General features: G+C 43.3%; 1 protein-coding gene across 28 annotated transcripts in view; it reads right to left on the minus strand.

Annotated features, from left to right (window-relative positions):
* Positions 1-21953, minus strand: part of DNAH3 (dynein axonemal heavy chain 3) — a 249724-nt gene that overhangs the window by 152454 nt on the left and 75317 nt on the right. For 27 of the 28 annotated variants that reach the window (XM_028498493.2, XM_055090018.1, XM_028498501.2 and 24 more), the window contains 12 exons: positions 19920-20036; positions 18792-18971; positions 17978-18114; positions 15040-15241; positions 13334-13426; positions 11074-11184; positions 7772-7886; positions 5610-5808; positions 4242-4350; positions 3900-4013; positions 2668-2844; positions 310-401 (listed from right to left, as the gene is read on the minus strand). In XM_028498493.2, the coding sequence (XP_028354294.1) occupies positions 310-401; positions 2668-2844; positions 3900-4013; positions 4242-4350; positions 5610-5808; positions 7772-7886; positions 11074-11184; positions 13334-13426; positions 15040-15241; positions 17978-18114; positions 18792-18971; positions 19920-20036 (1646 nt within the window). The remainder of the gene's footprint in view (positions 1-309; positions 402-2667; positions 2845-3899; positions 4014-4241; positions 4351-5609; positions 5809-7771; positions 7887-11073; positions 11185-13333; positions 13427-15039; positions 15242-17977; positions 18115-18791; positions 18972-19919; positions 20037-21953) is intronic. The other variant, XM_028498495.2, reaches the window with a different exon arrangement.

Genomic DNA, 21953 nt, shown 5'->3' on the forward strand with positions numbered 1-21953 from the left:
ATGGAAAAGCCCACAACAGTGAGAGGCCCACGTACCACAAAAAAAAAAAAAAAAAAAAAAAAAAGAAGAAGTCCAGGTGTATACAAATAGAGTGGAGGCCCTTTCTTGGTAATCTGAGCCATTTCCTAGTCAGGGATGGGGTCAGGACCAAGACCAGGGCTATGTGCTTTCAGATCAACTTGTGAGTAAAAGCAGTTTCTGAAGTTTCTCTCTTTTTTTTCCAATGGACAATTTACCTTGAATCCACCCCACAAAAAGCCACTCTGTCACTCTTTCTTTAGAACCCACTAGAAAGCCAATATAACATACCTTCTGGAGTCTAGAAACCCCATAGAGTAGAGGGAGATTTCTCCAATAAGGGCATAATCTGGCACCATCATGGCCACTGTCCGAAACAAGGCCTGGAAAAGAAAAAGCCATTTAGAACCTAAACACATAAGGTAAAAATGGGGGAAGGTACATCTACAGAGGCAAAGAGAAGTAACATGATCATTCAGACCACCAGTGACAATCAAGGAAGGAGGGCTGGAGGACAAATCAGTGTAGAAGGACTGTCTTTACTGGACAGATCTACTGCTCCATGAACCTCCCCACTAGCCTTGTCCAGGTACATTTGTCACATGGGGTCCCTCAGTGGTTGTGTGGAAGGCCTTAGGTGCTGGTATCCTAGCAACACCTCATCTTCCTATGCCAAATGAGCATCATTCAACTTTTGGAGCTTTCCGGTGTTCAATGTAGACAGTAGAAGTCATTCAGGGATGCAGGATAATTATATATCAGAAGAATCCTGAAGTCAGACAAATCTTTTTTTTTTTTTTTTTTTCACAGGCTCAGTGGCCATGGCTCACGGGCCTAGCCGCTCCCTCTCACTATTGTGGCCTCTCCCGTTGCGGAGCACAGGCTCCGGACGTGCAGGCTCAGTGGCCATGGCTCACGGGCCTACCCGCTCCGTGGCATGTGGGATCTTCCCGGACCGGGGCACGAACCCGTGTCCCCTGCATCAGCAGGCAGACTCTCAACCACTGCGCCACCAGGGAAGCCCAAGACAAATCCTGATTTGAGTCCTTGTTCTGCTACCTACTAACTGTGGATAAGTTATGTAACCCCTCTAGACCTCAGGTCTTTCATCTCAAAATGTACTAACAACTGTGCCCGCTTCATAGTTATCATGAGAACAAATGATATTATGTAAGTGAAGTGCTTAAAAACGTGTGTGGCACATAGTGAGGGCTCAATAAACATCAGGTATTGTTTCTAATATCTTAGATCTTAGAGGAGAAGTGACTTGCCCAAGTCATGCAGTTAGAGGTAGAGCCAGGACTAGAATCCAGGCTTCCTGACACCAACCCTGGGTACCTTCTACTATGCCACACTGTCTCATGAAAGTTGTTTGTGCAGATCTAACATGGTTGCTGGCTGGAAGGGGTGCAGGGGGAAGTTACATCAACTGGGCACTCTAAAATGAGAAATGTGGGTCCAAATTCTACTTTGGTGTCCCCTGGCCTATGCTGACCTAGAGAGGAAAAGTCACCCTTAGGGATCTCTTTGACTTCTTTTCCATTCCCAGGGAGGAGGAGGAGTGGCTTGTCTGAATTAGATTTCAGGGAACTCATCAGAATGTGCTTCTAGCAGATGGAGCATCATGTCCTAAAGTCAGTGAATGTGGGTTTTGTCCAGGTCTCTCTTACGTCTTTCAGGCAAGGGAATGGAGCAATAAATTGAAAGGAAATCCATAAAGAAGCAGGCCTAGAATTTTCCCTCTGGTTGCTCTCTTCATGCAGTTGGGGTGCTAAGTGCTCTTTCCACAGGTGAAGACCTATTCATCTTGCACTTTGTGTTTTTTCCTTCCATGAGAGCAGCATGCCAAGGTCATCTAGTGCCTGTTCCCTTAAGATGGCCTGGTTGGAATTCTCTCTCTGCCCCTTCAGAGGCACTTTCTTTCTCCCACTAGCAGCAGGGCCAATGCTTATTGCCACAGCTGTAGCTCAGGACAGCTCAGCAGTAGGTACCAGGGACATATAAGCTCTCTTGTTATCTCTCTAGCTGGTTGGAACAGCCTGCTTTGTGGACACCACTTAGGCCTAACCAGCTTAGCTCCATGTGCTCTAGTCTTGGTCTACCAGCGTTCTCTGTGCTGAACTTTGATGCTCTCTTATAAGCAGATCTGTTTTATTTGGCCTACAGTGAATTGGTTTTTTTTTTTGCATTGATCCAGGATCTAAAAATAAGATTTCATGTAAAAATCAAAATTTCTGGCTTTTCCTGAAAAATGAGAAGATCTGACAATTCCTGCTTGGCAACAGTAGGCTGGGGCTAAGTAGGGGCTGCTGCCTCTAGATGGGGCATTTGTCAGAGTCCCTACCAGGCCCAGCTGGCTTTTCTCATTTATATTAACTGTCTGACCCCTGTAGACCACAGAAATAGTGATACTTATTCCAGTGTTCATTGTTTCCTCTTTGCCATTGGTTATTATGTATATATTTCCTCCCATCTCATGAGACCTAGTTGGGGAGATGGTTGAGTTCTGAAGCCAAGTAACGTCTTTACTTCTCACAGCTGAAAAATGTCAACTGGTACTATTATTTGGCTTCTCTGTGAGACCCTTGGATACTTCCAAAGGTTTCTATACCATAAAGTACACCCAGTAGTTACACACTCAGTATTTACCTTGAGGTTATCTGGCAGCTCAGCCCTGCCAGCATACCCAGGGTTCATGGTGATGAAGACAGCACAGGTTGGGTTCAGAGAGAGCTCAGTGCCTTCAAAGATGAACATCTTTAGCTTCCGGATAATGGCTTGTTGAATGCTGAGAATCTGCTGAGCTACCACAGACAGCACTTCTACCTGGAGTGAGAATGGCTGGTTGATTTGAGCTCCTGCTTCTGACAGCCACCAACCCCACTATGCCCAAGCACCCTTCACTTAGCAAAGAAAGAACCCCATCAACTGAGAATAAGACCTTCACATTCAAAATTAGGAGCATGATTTAGGGTTTTGGTAAAGAAAAAGAAAATTGGTGTGTATATGCATGCATACCTGTGCATACGTGTGTGTGTGTGTAAGTAGTTTCCATAGTATCTTATCTTTGTTTTACCTTTGTTCCAGCACCTAGCATAATGCTTCACCCATAGTATGTGTTTATTGGTTCAAGTTGCATGTTTACATTTCCTAATCTCAATTTCCTACCCAAATAGAATTAACCACCCCCTCTTTTGTGATGACTCCTCTGTACCACTGCTATAGACTTCTCTCATATTCTATTTGTATTGTTTAATTTTTATTTCCCTTTGCTAGACTGTAACAGTCTAGAGGGCAAAACCATTTTTTGCTCATCTTTGTATCATGAACACATGCAGAGTATCTGACATAGAGTAGCTGCTCAATAATTTTTTTTTTTTTTTTTTTTTTGGCTGTGTTGGGTCTTCATTTCTGTGCGAGGGCTTTCTCCAGTTGCGGCGAGCGGGGGCCACTCTTCATCGCGGTGCACGGGGCTCTCACTGTCGCGGCCTCTGCCATTGCGGAGCACAGACTCCAGACGTGCAGGCTCAGTAGTTGTGGCTCATGGGCTTAGCTGCTCTGCGGCACGTGGGATCTTCCCAGACCAGGGCTCAAACCCATGTCCCCTGCATTGGCAGGCAGATTCCCAACCACTGCGCCACCAGGGAAGCCCAATAAATTTTTGAATGAGTGAGTGAGGGAATCAATTTGGTGAGAATGTTTATGTGTATAAAATATGCATTTTGTCTCCTTGGGGCTGTTTTTGTTTGGTTCATTGAGTACTTACTCTGTGCAACGGGCCTTAGAGGAGACATAAGTCCCTGTCACTGAGGAACTGAGAGCCCAGAAAAAAGTCCCTGCACGTCCAAACCCTCCATTCAGTAGCCCAGTAGCAAAGTTACCTCAATCCTGTTGAACTCATCAAAGCAGGCCCATGCTCCAGCCTGGGCCAGCCCTTTGAAGAACTTCCCCATGGCTTTGTAATCTAGACCATCTGAGCAGTTGAAGACCACACACTAGAAAGAGGGAGGATGTGGGCACCATTCAGGATGGGTTTCCTCCCATCTGAATCACCCTGTACCATGAAACAGAGGTGGGGCTCCCCTCTTCCTGTTCCACTGAAGGAGGTGGAGCCCCACTCTGCCTGTTACTGTGAATCATCTTGAACTTCATGCCAATTCCCCTGGACAGGGGTCCAGAGAGGGATGGGAAAAAGAGTGTGCGGAAGGACAGCATTTCCCTACCTGCTTGGCCAAAGCTCTGGCTAGATCTTTGGTGGTTTCTGTCTTGCCTGTCCCAGCTGGACCCTCTGGGGCTCCCCCAAGGTTCAGCTTCAAAGCCCCCATCAGTGTCCTAAGGAGAAGAGAATAAGAACTCAGTGCCAAGTCCTAAGGCACAGGAAAGAAACTTGCTTTTGGTTTATTTTGTTTTGACTCAGACAAGTAATTAAATATTTTTCCCTGATTATATGAGCAATACATCATCATTGTAAAAAGTTCTATTTTACTCAGTGTTGTAACCTCGGCGCCTGGTACATGGGTGACACCTGTAAGCATTTGTTTGAATGAATGATTGAATGGATAAATGAATATATACTTACTAAATGAATCAAATAAAAGTAAAAAATCCTCATAAACTCCACATTCCAAAGATCATCAATGCCAATGGAATGATGAAAAATAAATATATTTCTGCCACTAGGTTAAGAACTCTTGAGTTCAGGACCCATATTTGATTCAGTTCCATAGGCTAGGCACAAGATAAATGCTAGAAATGAAAGATGTGTTAACTGTGGTTCCACAGCCCCTTGTATGAGTCTCTATAATTTCAGTTAACACACTTTCTTGTTATCACCTGAGGGTGTGTCTCTCCCCCACCCCATTAGGTTGAGGGTTCCTGGAGTTCATACATCATGCACAGGAAAGTTCAAGAAATGGTTGTTGAATAATGAGTGGAATAGATAAATGAATGAAGAACAGAAATCATAGAACATAGAAAACAAGTGACTGAGGACTCTGAAATTTAAAATATACTCAAGTACTATTTTTATAATTAAAAAAATTCCACTCTAAGGAATGTATAAAATCAAAGAAAAATCTAAACATCACAAAATTGACAAGTTCACAAAGTCCAGATTTCTAAAGTTATAAATGCCAAGCAAAGTGGCAAAGCACTTTGCTGAGCACAGAATAGCCATACCTCTTCATCAGACTGGGTGGCAGAGCTCAGAGACTCCTTGCCTGGGTCCTTTACCTGGCCCCTTTTCTATCTCTGGCCATGGGATCGCCAGGCACCATCTTGATTCCTGCCACTGGAGACCTTTTTACTTAAGCACTGTGCCATTTTCAAGGAGAGGCATCAACGTGCTAATTGTTGGTTTGAACACATTAATTTGCATTAGGACTCCTACTGGGTTCTCATTTCTGGCCTAAGGCCCAGTTTCCATGCCCATCTGTGGGACCATGGTGACGAAGGGAAAAATTCTAAAATCTGAGAAACTAAAATATAGACGGTAAAAGTAACAGACTCAAGATGCTCTAACCTTCTTCCCCAGGTTTTCCTTTTGGAATTCTCTATTCACCCTTCAGGTCTGGGGGAGCCCCAGAGTTTACCTGTAGCAGCGGTCAGTGAGGGGCGTAATCACCAGCCGGGGCGAGTTTCCCAGGTACTCATAGCCGTATAAGGCTTCTGTAGTGATCATCTGCACCTGTACATCCTTGGCATCCCAGTAGTAGCGCAGTTGGGAGATCCACTGGAAATCATTCAGATCACAGACATTGTCTTCAGATAACTTGGCGACCACATCACGAGCTGTGGGGACACAGACGTGGAAACACACACTTGCAGAGCCATCAGCATCCTCCCGTCTTCATGGATTCCTCAGAAGGGTCTGACTGAGGATGTCATCAAGGCCACCCCCTCACTATCTTGACAATTTTAGGCTCAACTATCCTCCTCGCCCATCCCCAAACTTCAAGCAACATCTGTATTTATGTATTATATAAATTTATAGTATTAGCTACTGTTATCATTCCCAAACTCTTGGGAGGCTGAACCAGAGGGGTTTGTAATATGTAGTTAACCCAAATGCTATCTTATCCCCAGTGTGACCCTTTTGGCCCTGTTCCAGGCCTCTAGATATCCTAGGAGAACACGATCTGCCTTGCCTGATATAGTTAGCAAGGGTAGGGGTCCCGTGAATCCTCGTTAGATGTGTTCTTTCCATGAAGGGGGGTGTCTGAGAAACTAACTAGGAGATACATTTCTAGGTTTTCTCCTTTCTGTCATGGGATTGTGAGCCTAATTTAATTTTCTCACAGTGATGGGAGATCACTGTGGGTGTAAGTTTATGAGAATCATTCATTATTTTTTAGGTAACTCACAGGGCAAGTGCTATTGTGATCTTAGAACTAGTAGAGCAGCTTGAAATCAGGATCTCAGAAATATAATTTTGCAAAGGGACACTTCTGTAAGTCTACTGCCTCTCTGTGAGAGAAATCTTTACTACAGTAAAATCCAAAACCCTACAGAGAAGAGTCCTTGCAGAAGATTACACCAACAGCTCTTCCATTCACCCCAAAGGATTTAATTCCACACCAGATTCCTGGGAGAACCCAGAGAGTGGTGGCAGGAGCAGGGTACGTGTGAGAGATCCAAGAGGAAGGTGAATCTCAAGGCACTGGGTTGGGGGTACCTTCCCTATGCAGTGCATGTTCGTGTGTTTGTGCATGAATGTGTGTGTGTGTGTGTGTGTGTGTGTGTGTGTGCGTGTGTGTAAACCCAACCACTCTGAGGTATCCTGGGCAGTAACCATGCTTGCACTTATTACTCCTACCAGTTAAATATGTAGCCAGATGAAGATCACATTCTCCCTTCTCTCCTCTGGATTTTATGCTAGTCTATCCAAATGAAATCAGATTGAAATGAGCATCAGGGAGTTCCCTGGTTGCCTAGTGGTTAGGATTCCAGGCTTTCACTGCCGTAGCCCAGGTTCAATCCCTGGTCAGGGAACTGAGGTCCCACAAGCCGTGTGGCCAAAAAAGAAATGAGCATCAGCCTCACAGAGAGTAAGATGCATGAACTGCCAGTAGCAAGCTGGGTGTGTAAGCAAAAGAGACACTGTTCCCAGGCAACCAGTTTGGTCCAGCCCTAGTTTCCCTGGTGATGATGGCGTGATGGTGTGGGGGTGGTTTGCTCTATATAAAGACCCTGGCTCTTCTTCCTGCTTTCCTCCTTCTCTCCTTCTCTCTCTCTCTCTCTCTTTTTTAGGAAGAGCTGGAAGGCATCCTCTCTTACCCATTCGTCCCCTGCATTACTGCCCATTTCCAGTCTCTGGGTTTGGAATCAGACATAAGTTCAAATAACAAAAGCATCTCTGCTACTTACTAGCTGTGTGCCTCTCAGCAAGTTATTTGCCTCTATAAACCTCAGGCTCCTAATCTGTGAAATGTGTACAAAAATAAGACAATGTATCTCAAGCACTTAGCACAAAGCTTGGCACCAAGTAAGTATACAAAAATGTTCATTAAGATCAGTACAAGGAAATCGATTCGCGTTGGTAAATCTCAGAAAGGCTGGGGATGGGAGGGGAAAACATAAGATGGAGATACACAGAAGCACTGACTCCTCTCCTTACCCCCTCACTTACTTTCAGTTGGAGAAGCCTCTTCCTAATGAGAAAAGGGACCTGAGTCATTCCACCCAGAAGGGAGAGAGGCAAGCCTGGCAGCTCTTACTGGGCAGTCAGTAATGCGAGGGAAACCTCCTTGCTTACCGTGGACATCAATGACTGTGAGGGCCCCAAGGGTGAGTCGAGCCCCACTGCTCAGCTTCCCTCGCACCAGCTGGACAATCTGTGCAATCTGATCATTGCTCTTTTTCAGAAAATCCTAGCAGGGGAGGAAGATGGAACAATGGGTTAAACTGGATTCTCTTCTGGTAATCCCTTTTCTGGAATGACACCGTCCACCACCCCATGGTCCAAACCAGACTCCTGGATGTCATCCCTCAAGCTCCCTTTCCCTCACCCCCAGTCATTAACATTGAGACAAATTTCAAATGCATTACGCTAACTGAAAGAATTCAGATTTGAAAGTCTAGATACTATACGATTTCATTTTTATAATATTGTGGAAAAGACAAAACTATAGGGACAGAAAACAAAATGGTAGTTGCCAGAGGCTGAGAATAGGGGAAAGGGTTGACTACAAAGGGAATGAGGAAAATTTTAGGGTGTTTGGAACTGTTCTATGTCTTGACTGTGATGGTGGTTACACAAATGTATGTGCTTGTCAAAATTCAGAAATGCACACTAAAAAGGGTGAATTTTACTATTATATAAATTAGGTAGTAAACCAGAATTAACAAAAATACCTGAAACTCAGATTAAAGTAGACAAAGGAGATATGAAAACTAAATGCATGTAAACATGTAATCCTGGATTGGATCCTGAACCAGGATGAGTATAAAAGGTTTACAGAATAGATAATAATATTGTATCAATGTTGATTTCCTGATTTGGATCATTGTACTGTGGTTATGTAAGATAATAATATGTGGGGAATCTGGATGATGGGTGTATGGGAATTCTTTGTATTATTTTTGCAACATTATTTGCAGGTCTGACATTATTTCAAAAGAGTTAAACAATAAAAATGAACTAAAAATGGGACTTCCCTGGTGGTGCAGTGGTTAAGAATCTGCCTGCCAATGCAGGGTACACAGGTTCGAGCCCTGGTCTGGGAAGATCCCACATGCCACGGAGCAACTAAGCCTGTGCGCCACAACTACCGAGCCTGCGCTCTAGAGCCCACGAGCCACAACTACTGAGCCCATGCGCCTACAGCCCGTGCTCCACAATAAGAGAAGCCACCACTATAAGTCCCCGCACTCCAACGAAGAGTAGCCCCCACTCACCGCCAACTAGAGAAAGCCCGCACGCAGCAACGAAGACCCAACGCAGCCAAAAATAAATAAATAAATAAAAACTTCAAAAAAAAAAAGAAAAAGAATTAAAAATAAGTGAGACCACCCTAGGCTCATCTCATTTTGCCCACTTTCCTGTTATGGTCTTCTTTGGCAAATTATTTTAACCCTCTGAGTCTCAGTCTCCTGATCTGTCAAATCCCGATAATTATAGCTATTCTTCAAGTGGTTTTGAGAATTAAATAAGACAGAGTATGTAAAGCACTTGGCACAATGTCTGGTGTGAATAAAGCACCCAGTAAATAGTGGTGGTTGTTATTGTTATTAATTATAATATCCGTAGCACACAGAAAAAAAAAAAAAAAGCCTTTTTGATGTGTCCCCATCACCCTTGGTGTGTCTGTAAAGCCGTTGGTGATGGAACTGCCCCCTGCATCTCTCTTAACCACATGCATCCCACAGGAATTCTGGACCAAACTGCCTTCAGTTGCTGGAATGCACCGTACTTTTCATTGTCGGACTTTTGCACATTCTGGTCTCTCTCTCCTCTCTCTCTCTCCTCCCTCTCTCTCTCTCTCTCTCTCTCTCTCGGGAGTGCTCTTCTCCTGTTCTTTGCTTGGCTACTCCCTAGTCATATTTTATGTCTCCTCTTAGACACTATTTTTCTGGGAAATCTTCCCCTCTCTTACTTTTCTCCTTTCTTCCCATGCTTTCTGGATCCCTGTACTTTCAGTATCATAGTTCTATAAAAGAGCCTTTTTATCTCCCCCCACTAGACTGTAAATCCGTGAGGACAGGGACCATGACTGTCTCATTCACCTCTAATTCCCTTTGCCTAGCAGCAAAGTCCCAGTTCCAACGTCAAACAAATATTTGTTAAATGAACAATGGGTAGATGGATGGATGGATAGCAATTCTGTACCAACACCTTTAGGATGCCAAGGCACATCACTCAGCATTCATTGTACTCCAGGGCTTGAGTGTGTGATGGGAAGCACTCTCCTCTTTTACAGGTAGGAAAACTGGGGCACAGAGATACAGTCACAAAAGTCAGAATTTTTTAGTGTTTCTGAGGTTTGAAATGATGTACGTGAAAGCAGTTTGCAAGTGTAAAGTGCAACACATCTTTTAGGAATTATCAACGAGAAATCTGTAAAAAGTGAAACTTGGTCAAATACTAATGTTCTAATTTTAATGTATAAAGCAAAATATAGTAAATTAAAATATATTCTAGCCACAGACAATCATATTGTATATAGGGGGAATAACAGGAATTCTGATGAGATAATCATGGGAAATTATACCATGGTAAAAATGTTGGGAATGAAGTTACCATGTATTCAGTCAAAAAATATTTATTGAGCAACTACTATGTACTTGACACTGCAATAACCCCCTGAGATATGACAGTGAGCCAAGAAGACATGCCCCCTGCCCTGTGGGGTTTATAGCCTAGGATCTAAGTACTGAATAATTTACTAGCATCTCATTTAACCCTTCACAGTAGTAAGGTGTGGTGCTACAATTCCTTCCATTTTATAGACAGGGAGACTGAGGTTCAGGTTACATAACTTGACCATGGTCACATATCTAACAGGTGGAGGTGTCAGAATTTGAACTCAAATCCATCCAGGTCTTGAACTCTCAAGTACAGGCATCGGTGGCACAGTTAGCTGGAAATATGTGTGTCCGGATCTGAAGACAAGCAGGACCTGAGCATTCTTGGTCTCAAGAGAAGGCTGAAGGAAAAGCTGGAGGTGGGTTAGTGTTGGACTGGAGGTGGTAAGAAGGGATATGGTGGAGGAAGAGGAGAGGAAAAAAGGACCAGGTGGCTTCTTGGCCTAGGAAGAAGATGAGCAGTCTCTGTTGGTAGAAATTCTGCCAGGTTGACACTTGAAAGAAAAGGCTGATGAAACTCAGGATACTGCAGCCTAGAATTTCCGTCTGGGAAGAAATGTGAGAGTTCTTATACTACAGAACTCCAGGACAGCCCTAATTCCCAAATCTCTGTCCTGAAGAGAACCCTGCCTTCTGTGAAACCATGGGGCTGTTTATTTTTTTGTTTAGAAAAATGGCTACTCTAATTATATGTCATTCAAATCATAATCAAGCTCAAATCTCCTCTACAAGCTTCATGACAGGTTCACTTACCGGTAGGGTCTTTTCAACCAGGGCTTGGGAAACCTCCTGGGTCCAAAAGATGGAGGAGACACAGATAACCACCTGGCCAGGCCACTGCAAGACCCAGTGATTACGAGGAACCTGGGAAAGTGCAGTGGGGCACATTGTAGGGTCAGTTCATGTTGTGTGATTTAAACTGACTTCCTAAAAACATCCACCACCATCTTACCCCCTCAACAAAAACAAAATTCATCCCCAACCTCAGAGGCTACATGGCTTGACATTTCTGGGATTACTGATTTATGTCTTCCTCCCTGAAATTTATGAAAAAGAAAAGGATCATCACCAACAATTTCATTAACTCTGTCGCCTATAAGTTGTCACTTGCCATCTACCTCTACAAGGATTAAGTTATGACCTGCTGCAGCTGCTGACCTTCAACACCCCCCGCAAGGAGTTCAGGGTGGAGATCAGGAATGAGGCACTCTGTGCTCTGGGAAAAACTGGCAGAACAGGTCTTCAGATAATCAGATACTTTCAGGAAACCATTTTATGAGCCCAATTCTTGCATCTCCTCATATCTAGAAAAGCACTAAAACCCTTCACGGTGACGTCTGCTCCTCGTGACTAGCAGCAACCTTCACGAGACTAGAAGAAAACTTCTGCAAAAAATATGTGACGACTGCATGTACTCCCCCTTCACCAAAATCACATATATACTGACCTTCCCCCCTACTTCTTTGGAGCATTTTCTGAGAGATATCTGAAATGCTGTCTCCCAGTCTATAGTCCTCATTTTGCCCCAAATAAAACTTAACTCACAACTCTCATGTCGTGCATTTTTTTTTCAGTCAACAACTCCTTTCTTTCTTTTTTTTCTTTAATGCTCCCATCCAGGGATTTTACATAGTTATAATCAAGGTGTTGTTCAGAAAGTATTTATATAACTACTCCTTTTGATAGCTACATAACATTGCAGGACTGCCCTACGATTTTCTTAGCCATGACCGCCCTAACTTTTTTTTAACTATAGATAGGGAAATTATAGCCTGAGGGCCAAATATGGCCATATCTGTTTTTGTAAATAAAGTTATATTGTAATACAGCCATGCCCACTGTTGAACCCATCATCCAAGGCTGCTTTTGTATTAGAAAGGCAAGGATAAAGGCAGGGGACATGGGTTCAAGCCCTGGTCGGGGAGGATCCCACATGCCACGGAGCAACTAAGCCCGTGTGCCACAACTACTGAGCCCGCGTGCCACAGCTACTAAAGCTCACGCACCTAGAGCCCATGCTCGGCAACAAAAGAAGCCACCACAATGAGAAGTCCGTGCACCACAGTGAAGAGTAGCCCCCCTTGCCACAACTAGAGAAAGCCCACGCATAGCAACAAAGACCTAACACAGCCAAAAATAAATAAATTATAAAAAAAAAAAAAAGAAAAGAAAGGCAAGGATAAATAGTTGTGCCTGATGTATACTGCCTGCAGAGCTGAAAACATTTACTATCTGGTCCTTTACAGAAAAAGTTTGCTGTGTCTGGCTACAGATGCAATTGCATAAAATAACTTCCTACAGGTAGCCATTTTTCTTTAACTTAATTTTTGATTTGTAATATGTCATGGGATAAAGGACTGGTCTTTCATTTACAAGGCAAATACTACTGAGAGGGGCAGCAGGGTCAGTTCTTGGTACTTAGTGGGAAGGTGTTCATTGAATACGCCTTTTTTTGATGGAAAAAGTCCTGGGGATAGGGGTGGGGGCCCCAAAGTGAGAAGCATCTAAAGTAGAGGAGACTAAATATCTAGTCTGCCAACATTAACCTTGCCAGGAGCTGGCTAAAGAGTAATTGCAACAGGTTCTTTTCCCTTAGGCCTTCTGTTATACAGGTCACCTAAAGCTTTGGGAGCTTAATGAGTTGAGCCCTTCAGGGCATGTGTAATGTTAATAAAAACCTGGGGGAGGGGATGCTTAATTGGGAAGAGGCTCTAAATAAACCGCTTGCCATCAATTATTTTCACAGAAAGGACTGCCCCACAGCAAACAAAGGGTTCTGGTTCACAGGCTATGCTAGTGTCAGCTGCTTCTAACTGCAAACGTTTTATATTCAGAAATACATACACTGCCCCAGGACTTACAGGGAAAGGAGAAAGAGGCACAGAGGGGGTCAGGTGTTACTGAGCAGGAGAGGGGTGGGTTTTAGCAGAAGACAGGCTTCCATTTAACCTTGTCCCCAAAGTTCTTGTTGGTGTACCAACACCCTGGCATGTGTACTCCAATTTTCATTTACCTGGACATATGCTTCAATCCCAAGTCTAATAACTTCCTGCATACTGGCAAGCATCATCTGTTCCACCTGCTGGAGCCATCTTTCCACCATGCCCTGTGGGTTGAGACAGACAGAGCGGCAGTGACAGTTAGCCAAGCCTGGAGGGAGGGACCATAGGCAGAAGCCAGCTTTCTCTCTGGACAGGGCTGGAGGGAGGCCAAAGGTTTGCACACCTTCAAGCCAGTATTCTTTAACTACTGGTTTTACACTTATTTACTGTATTCTAAGAAGTGTATGTCTCAAAAAAGGGGCAATAGGGAGTTTTTAACATGCACTTCTTTCATATCATTTTCTGGAAGACAACTGTAAATAAAGTTATTTATGTCTCTCTCAGGAGACAAATGACACATTTACACTTCAGTTTGAGAAATAAAATATTGCCTCTGCCATATCAGTAATCAAAAGATGCTGCAGCCATCAGTGACTACAACCACCACCTCCCAAAGTGAGCTGGTGAGCCCTGAGGGAACTCAGGATGAGAAAACACAGGATACTGGCCCCAGAGAGCTGACGTGCATATCCAAGGAATGATTTCAGTGAGCCTAGACTTTTGCATTTTCCCATCCATAGAAAAGCACTAAATTCCTTAACTTGAGATATCTGGTTTTCTTTAATTAACAATAATCTTTTGAGGTTCAGACTACCTGCCCTTTGTTGCAAAACTCCTATATATCTCCCCTCCTTGCCTCCTCCAAGCAGTTTTCTCAGGGTTACTTGAGATGCTGCCTCTCCAGCTTGAAGTCCTAAGAATGTCCGCTGAACAAAACACAACTCTTAACGTTTAGGTTGCGCATTTTTTTTCTAGTCGACAAGTTCATAAAATAAATTGCTCATTTCTAATTGAACAGTTCTAATTCTTGCATTATTCCAGCGGCCCCCAAACTTTGCTGTGCACTGGAATCATCTGGAGATCTTTAAAAATTATGGATGCCTGACTCCCACTCCCAGGCATTCTCATTTAATCGGTATGGGATGAAAGCAGGGCATTTGGATTTTTTTAAAGCTCTACAGGTAATCTGAATGTGCAGCATATTATTCGGTGTTAGAATTTCAGGCAACTGTACCGGCTGACCTCAGGTGCTTGTGAGCTAGCTGGTGTCTGGTTTTAAGGTATGATCCCTGGTCGTTGCAACTTAAATGTGTGGGTGGCAAAAACGGCAAGGCAAGAGTGCTTGTCTGTTTCTATGCTGGGGTGCTGTCATGTTCAGCAAGAGTGGAAGAAACTTACATTTTACTCATTTGATAAGGCCACATGTATGAAAAATCTGAGTTAAATGGCATTAATTCCATGAAATATTATTGACCTTTAAAAACACCTGCCCCATCTGACCAGATCTCTTTAAACCGGGCTCTGCTCATGGGGATTTCAACAGCATTAGTTGTTTGGATCTGATTCCTGCTGCCGCCTCCACATCAAGTTTGGTTGAAATCCTTCCACAAATTTAGGATGCCATGTGACTTGCAGTACAATCTCCATCTTAGAGATGAGCAAGCAGACTCAGAAAGGTTAGTTCCCCAGAGTCACCCCGTCATTAAGTTGTGTAATCTAAGTGTTCCACACCCAGGCACTCTGGAACCAGAGTCCAAATGCTTAACCAACATACAATCTGCCTCTCTGTTTCGCTCTGTTATGACGATAAGAACCAAAAATGGGTAAGTGGAGTTACTTTGGCTTGAGCTGGGGAGATTTTCTGTTTGAATGGAACGATTTCTTTTTCTGAGCTGATCATGCCCACAATCTCCAGACTGTCTGTAAACTCCAGCTTGGCAATTCCTTCAAAGCACTTCTTCAGGTGTGGTTGAACTCGGAGGGGGTCCTTTGTCTCTGACAAGATCTCCAACAGCTCATCATTTGATAGGAAGAAGAACCTATTGCAAAGCAAAGGAAGATGGCTGTTGGAATCTCTTCCAAGAGCTTCTTTTTCCAACAAGGTGATACTCCCCAACAGGTAGATGACACTCCCATGAACGCCAGCTACTTCTAGAGTCTTATCTAAGGCCCATTCCTCTTCACTATTTTTCATCTAGGGCATAGAGGGTGGAGATGGTTTTGACTCAGAGCAAAAGAAAGGAAGAAAGCTGGTATATGTGGATTTTATATGGCTGGGAGAGAGGGGTTGCTACCAGGTGAAAGAAACCTGGATAGAGCAGTGGTGCTTAACCTTGGCTGCACTTTAGAATCATCTGCAGAGCTTATAAAAAAAATTCCAATGCCAAGGTTCCACTTCCCAGAGATTGTAATATAACTGATCTGGGATTGGGTCTGGGAATTAGTATTTTTAAAAATCCCAGGCGATTCTAATGTCCAGTCAGTGTTGAGAACTGCTGGGTAGGAGGAGAAAAGACTTCCCTTTCTTTCCTTATCTCCAGAAAAATGTTACAGGTGGGAAGTAAAAAGTGCATGTTAATAATGAGCCTATTCATGTGCAGAGGGCTTTATCATGTTTTATATTAGAGGTAATAAGATAGCTTCATTCTCTTGCTTATACCCTAAGCAACAACAAACCTTCAGAAAATGTTCAAGGGACAAACCTCTACTGTAACCACTAGGTTTTTTTTGTTTGTTTGTTTTTTGTTTTTTGTGGTACGCAGGCCTCTCACTGTTGTGGCCTCTACCGTTGCAGAGCACAGGCTCCGGACGCGCAGGCTCAGCGGCCATGGCTCACGGGCCCAATTTTTTTTTTTTTTTTTTTGGTGGTATGCGGGCCTTCCTCTGTTGTGGCCTCTCCTGTTGCGGGGCACAGGCTCCGGCCGCGCAGGCACAGCGGCCATGTCTCACGGGCCCAGCCGCTCCGCGGCACATGGGATCCTCCCGGACCGGGACACGAACCCGTGTACCCTGCATCGGCAGGCGGATTCTCAATCACTGCGCCACCAGGGAAGCCCATAACCACTAGGTTTTAAGTTCCATGATGAAGGGATCATATGATGATGGTTTTCACTGTATTTGGTGGATTACAAAAAGACCACAATATTTGCAGCTTCTCTCTTTAAGAGGTGGAGTTTGTTTTCACATCTCTTGAACCTTGGCTGGGTCTGTGTCCTGCTTTGGCCAACAGACTGTGGCAAACATGAATTTGTACTAGTTCCAAGCTTAAACATCAAGAGGCCTTGAAGCTTCCACTCTTGCTGCTCTTGGGAACCCTACAACCACCACCATGTGAATAAACCCAGGCTAGCCTTCTGAAGGATAAAAGACATGTGGCCCAATTATCCTCACTGCCCTGGCCAACAGGAAGCTAACCACCAGACAAGTGACTGAGGCCACTGACTGCCAGTTGACTGTAGTCACTTGAGTGAGCCCTGAGGAGACCAGAAGAACTACCCAGCTGAGCTCAGCCCAATTTTCCAACCCACAGAATTGTGAGCTAAGTAAAATAACTGTTGTTCTAAGCTTCTAAGTTTTGGGGTGGCTTGTTATGCAGCAAAGCAAATTAATACACTATAACTGCAGCACTGAATGGGTAGGAATAGCTCAATAATTATTTGTTGGCTGGTTGACTAACCAATATCTAATGAGGATGTCAATTTCTCCCACTCCCAAGTGAAATTCAAATAGCTGACCTCTGTGGATTCATCATGTATGATAAGGAATAAGGCCAATGGCCATAAGAGTAATAATTAATATACCTGTATAATTTAAAACTAAAATCATTATATAGCACTGTATTTTCAAGCTAAAATTAATTTAAAATATGTGACTATCAATAACTTTTTCAAAGTGTTTGTTGAGAGTGCTTAATTTTATTCCATAAAAATGCACAAAGAAATATTGAGATACTTCGTGTATGTGTTTAATTAACTTAGGAAGAAAATGAAGCTCAGAGAATTTAAATAACTGAGTGTCTTACCCAGACTACCTGAATTTGAATTCTAGCTTGTTCTTTTACCAGTCTTGTGCTTTTTGGCAAGTTACTGTTTGTTTTCTCATTCGTAAAATGGGGGTAAAAATAATGTTAGCGACCTCATAGGATTATTGTAAGGGTTAAATCAGATAATTCGTGTAAGCACTTAAAGTGGTGACCTGGCATATGGTAAATGCTGTATGGGTGTTGGCTATTATTCATATTTTTATTAGGAATAACAGTAGTGGGTATAGGACTAGAAGCCCAAATTTCAGAGGTCTCCTCTTACTAAGTTTTGTGCTTCCAAGTCGAGGTTCTTTCCTCTATTTGTGCTATATTTGTGTTGTCCAACACTGAAGCAATTAGCCAAATGTGACTATTTACATTTTAAAAATTAATATTAAATAGGTTAAAAATTTGCTTTCTAAGTTACACTAGCCACATTTCAAGCACTGGATAGCCACGTGTGGCTAAGGACTCAAACTGAGGTCTGTTTAACTCCAAAGTCCAGGCTCTTGAGTACTATACCCCTCTAATTGGGTATTTGACCATGCTGGTTCCATTGGTGTCCATTCAACCTCACCCTAAATAGTGACCGTGAAGACAAGCCTTACCCATGAGAGCTGTCTTTTGGGGAATGGAAAACCTAGAAAGAATATGGAATAGATGAGTAGAAGCTAACTCTCAGTACGAAAAAATGTAATTCTACCTATATATGGGTCAAGAGGGCAACTTCAAGCAAGAGAACGGTACTGGATACCTGGGGAAAAATAGTCTCTTCTTCTCCAAGTAATCATTCAGCCCCTTCTGGATGTCCTCCAACAGAAGGTTAGCTTCTTGAAGCCTCTCAGCCATCCGTGGTTGGTCTGCTGCCATCAGAACCCTGGTATCTTTTACCTAGGTTCCATAAAAAAAGGTGATAATCATCATGGGGTTCCCAGATTCTGAGACTGGTTATTGTAATGATTGTGCGACCAGCCCATCAACTAATGACCCTCCTACCCTAATCACCTCCTAATCCCACAAGGTTGACTGCTCGTATAACATGACCCTCTTCCTCTGGCCATGGTTGACTGGGCTGGGGTTGGGCACATGAAACCAACGAAGCCAATTATATTTTAACTTCTGGGATTGTGGAATTCAGACCACGACATTCTATACTAGTCTGTGCTGGTCCCTTGAACATTTGTTAAACAACTGAGTAACAGAATACAGAGAATTATCTGAATTCTAAAATTATTCTCAATCTATAAAAGCTTTACTGCATTATCGTGTAACAAATAAAATCTTATACCTCGTTAGGAATGAGAGCTAAATTATCCAAACTGCTAACAGTTACCTCTATGAAGTTGGGATTTCAAAAGGCCTCTACTTTTTATGTTTCCTATTTCCATGTTTGAATTTTTAATAACAAATAACTTTTGAAATTAGAAAAAATTTATAAAGATATTGAATTTGCAAAAATCCAGTTTACTAATAGGTTTCAAGGGACATGGCTGCATTGCACAATGAGAGACATCTGTACGGCATCCCACATTCCTGATGGTGAGATGTGCTAGGTAGTAAAAACTCACGGCTTGGGACATGAGTGATTTCCAGTAATTATCAATGACGGCAAATTTCCTGCCCTCTTCTGGCATCTGGGCTATGATGTCCTCTGAACTGAAGATTGGTTCCAGGTATAGCCAGGTGGCTTGGCATTTTAACCAGGCATCCAAAATTTCCTGCACGCGAACTAGCTTTTCTTCCCAGTTCTGCAAATTTAGCATTTCATATCTGAGTCATTAACATGCCACTCTGCATCACAGACCCACCGACAAATTGATGCATTCACTCATTCACTTGTTCCACAAATACTTATTGAGTGCCCGCTATGTCCTGGTCACTCTTCTAGGCAAAGTGGATACAGCAATGAGAGAAAAAAACAAGAGTCCTTGCCCTCATAGAGTTCTTTTCCTAGTGGAATAATCATAATAATAACAATAACAACAACAGTAATATTTATAAGGCTTACTCTGTGACAAGTGATGGTCTGAGTGCTTTATGTATGTGAAACCAATTTAATCCAACAGATTTATAAGGGAGATATTATTACAAAGCTCACTTCACAGGTGCAGAAACTGACATACAATTAATTCAAGTAACTTGTCCAAGGTCACACAACTGATAAGGGGCAGAGTCAGAATTTGAACCCAGGCAGTCTGGCTCAAGTTTGTGTCCTTAGCCTATCCCACTCTTACAAACAAAGAGCAAAGGAGGCCAAACCTGGTGTAATTTACATTCTAGATTACTATAGCCCATAAGACACTTTCCATATGTACTTTTGTTTGGTGCATTCAAATAATCTCATCTTCTCTTTTAGCAGACTGTTGCAAAAGCTCAGTCTGGCAGACTGTTATAAAGGCTTACTTGGATGATTATTGCTTTCAGTCTTTTGTTGTTGTTTTTTTTCCAATCAAGAGAAAGTGAGTTTCTTTGTTAATTGGACTTAAAAACCTTCTTCCGGGACTTCCCTGGTGGTCCAGTGGTTAAGACTCCACTCTTCCACTGCAGGGGGCACAGGCTGGATCCCTGGTCAGGGAACTAAGATCCCTCGTGCCACACAGCCAGAAAAAAAAACAAACAAAAAAAACCTTCTTGCTCCTCCAAGAAACCCGGAGCTAATGGGCCATCACAAAACATTCAACCTCATTTCCTCTTACCCGGCATTCTGTTTCTATTGGTTTGATAAACGGAGAGCCACACATGGTCTGGGTCTTTATCACGTGATCATCAAGCAGCAGTTGAATGTCATCAACTGCACACAAGATGCTTGTATCCTGTGAATAAAAATGACCACCCCGTCAAAATCGCAAGACCTCTCCCCCACAAATTTTTATGCTGATCCTCAAAGTCCTCACAGCTCAGATCTCCACCCTTGTGGGACACTAGGTCTTGTAGGAGGTGGAATTTTCTATTGTCTTCCTTGAAAATATCCTTAAAGCCTTTTTTACCTCCTTTGCAGAAATCAAATACAGTGCAAGCCTAGACCTGCAACTAGCATCTGTTTAGAAGAGGAAGAGTTCTGTCCCCTTCCCTGTGTTCCTGCTTTTCTGTTCACTTGTTTTCCCGGCTCTCCCTCAGGTAGAATCAACTGCTAATCTGGTTAGGTCTAGACCTTTGGTTCCCAAACCGTGTGCCCCAGGGCACTGCAGCAAACTCACAGCAAATAACTGTGGTTATTTTAAAACAAAATACAAATGTTTTTCTTTTAATTTATAAGCACTTTTTCCCAGACCTTTGTTCAGTTGATGGGACACAAATACTTAACTTGTTTGAACCCAGTTACTTCATAAACAAAGCTGTTAAGTATTTCTTTTGGACTAGGGAAGGGAACCATTTAAAAAGTACTCAGATACCAACAGCACTGTGAACCAAGAAAGTTTGGGAACCTCTGACTAAATAATTATTTGGCCATATTTTACTGGTAGTTAGGGTTACTGTGCCTTAAAGGTTAGCCCCTGTAGATGGACTTTTCCTCCTGGGCCATGCGGCAAGAAAGCTGATAAGGGTCTGTCCCTTTGTGGTAGGTCTGGTCTTTCTTGCTCTGTTTTCACTTCTTTCAAACCTACATCTGGGTGGTTAATTTGGAGCGAGGATATATTCTCTCATCCACCTTTTACCAGCAGCTCTGCACTGAGGGGTGTCCAGCTATTAATGAAGTGGCACCTTGATTCCCATTTTGCTGTTGACCCTTGCCTATAGCTACTTCAGTCAAAAACTCTGAAGACTGGCCAGATGTAACTGAGCTGTTATCAGGTTCCCTGACTTAACTCCTCATCTCAGCCCCACAGCCTCTAGCAGTATCTAATCCAATCAGACCCTGTAACACCAAGTTGCTGGGACACACGGTCACCTGGTCTTGCTGGGAGAGGCCCCCAGTTCTCCTCCCTCCCACTGGCTTGTCTACAGTTCTTAGTCAAGTGAAATCAAGGCATCAAGACAAAAAGGAAAAGAAGTCACAAAAGGATAACATGCAGCCTGGGGGAGGGAGGAGTATGGGAGCCTTTAGGGTTTTAGTTCTCAATCCACACTGCACTTTAGAAAAACCAGGGGTGCCTTAAAAATACAGATGCTCAGGCCCGAGTGATATTGTGATTTATAATAAGAAACATATCTTTGGTCTTTGTTGCTGGCACACCTCCTAAAACCCTTGGAATTTCCTAAGGGATGAGAGCAATAAAGGCATCTTTTGTTTTGTTATTGAGGTGGCGTTTTGGACCACACCGAAGGTTGGGGGCTGGTTGCCAGGAGAGCCAAACCTGTGATCAGAGGGTTGGAACTTTTAGTTCTACCATTCTGACCTCCTGGGAGGGGAACAGGGATAGAGATTGAGTTCAATCACCAGTGGCCAATGATTTAATCAATTATGCCAAAGTAATGAAGCCTCTATAAAAACACAAAAGGAGGAAGAGATATGGGAACATATGTATATGTATAACTGATTCACATTGTTATACAGCAGAAACTAACACACCATCATAAAGCAATTATACTCCAGTAAAGATGTTTAGGGCTTCCCTGGTGGAGCAGTGGTTGAGAGTCCGCCTGCCGATGCAGGGGACGCGGGTTCGTGCCCCGGTCCGGGAAGATCCCACATGCTGCGGAGCGGCTGGGCCCGTGAGCCATGGCCGCTGAGCCTGCGCGTCTGGAGCCTGTGCTCCGCAACGGGAGAGGCCGCAACAGTGAGAGGCCCA

Source organism: Physeter macrocephalus, chromosome 14 (assembly GCF_002837175.3).
Source record: "Physeter macrocephalus isolate SW-GA chromosome 14, ASM283717v5, whole genome shotgun sequence".
Classification (NCBI taxonomy): domain Eukaryota; kingdom Metazoa; phylum Chordata; class Mammalia; order Artiodactyla; family Physeteridae; genus Physeter; species Physeter macrocephalus.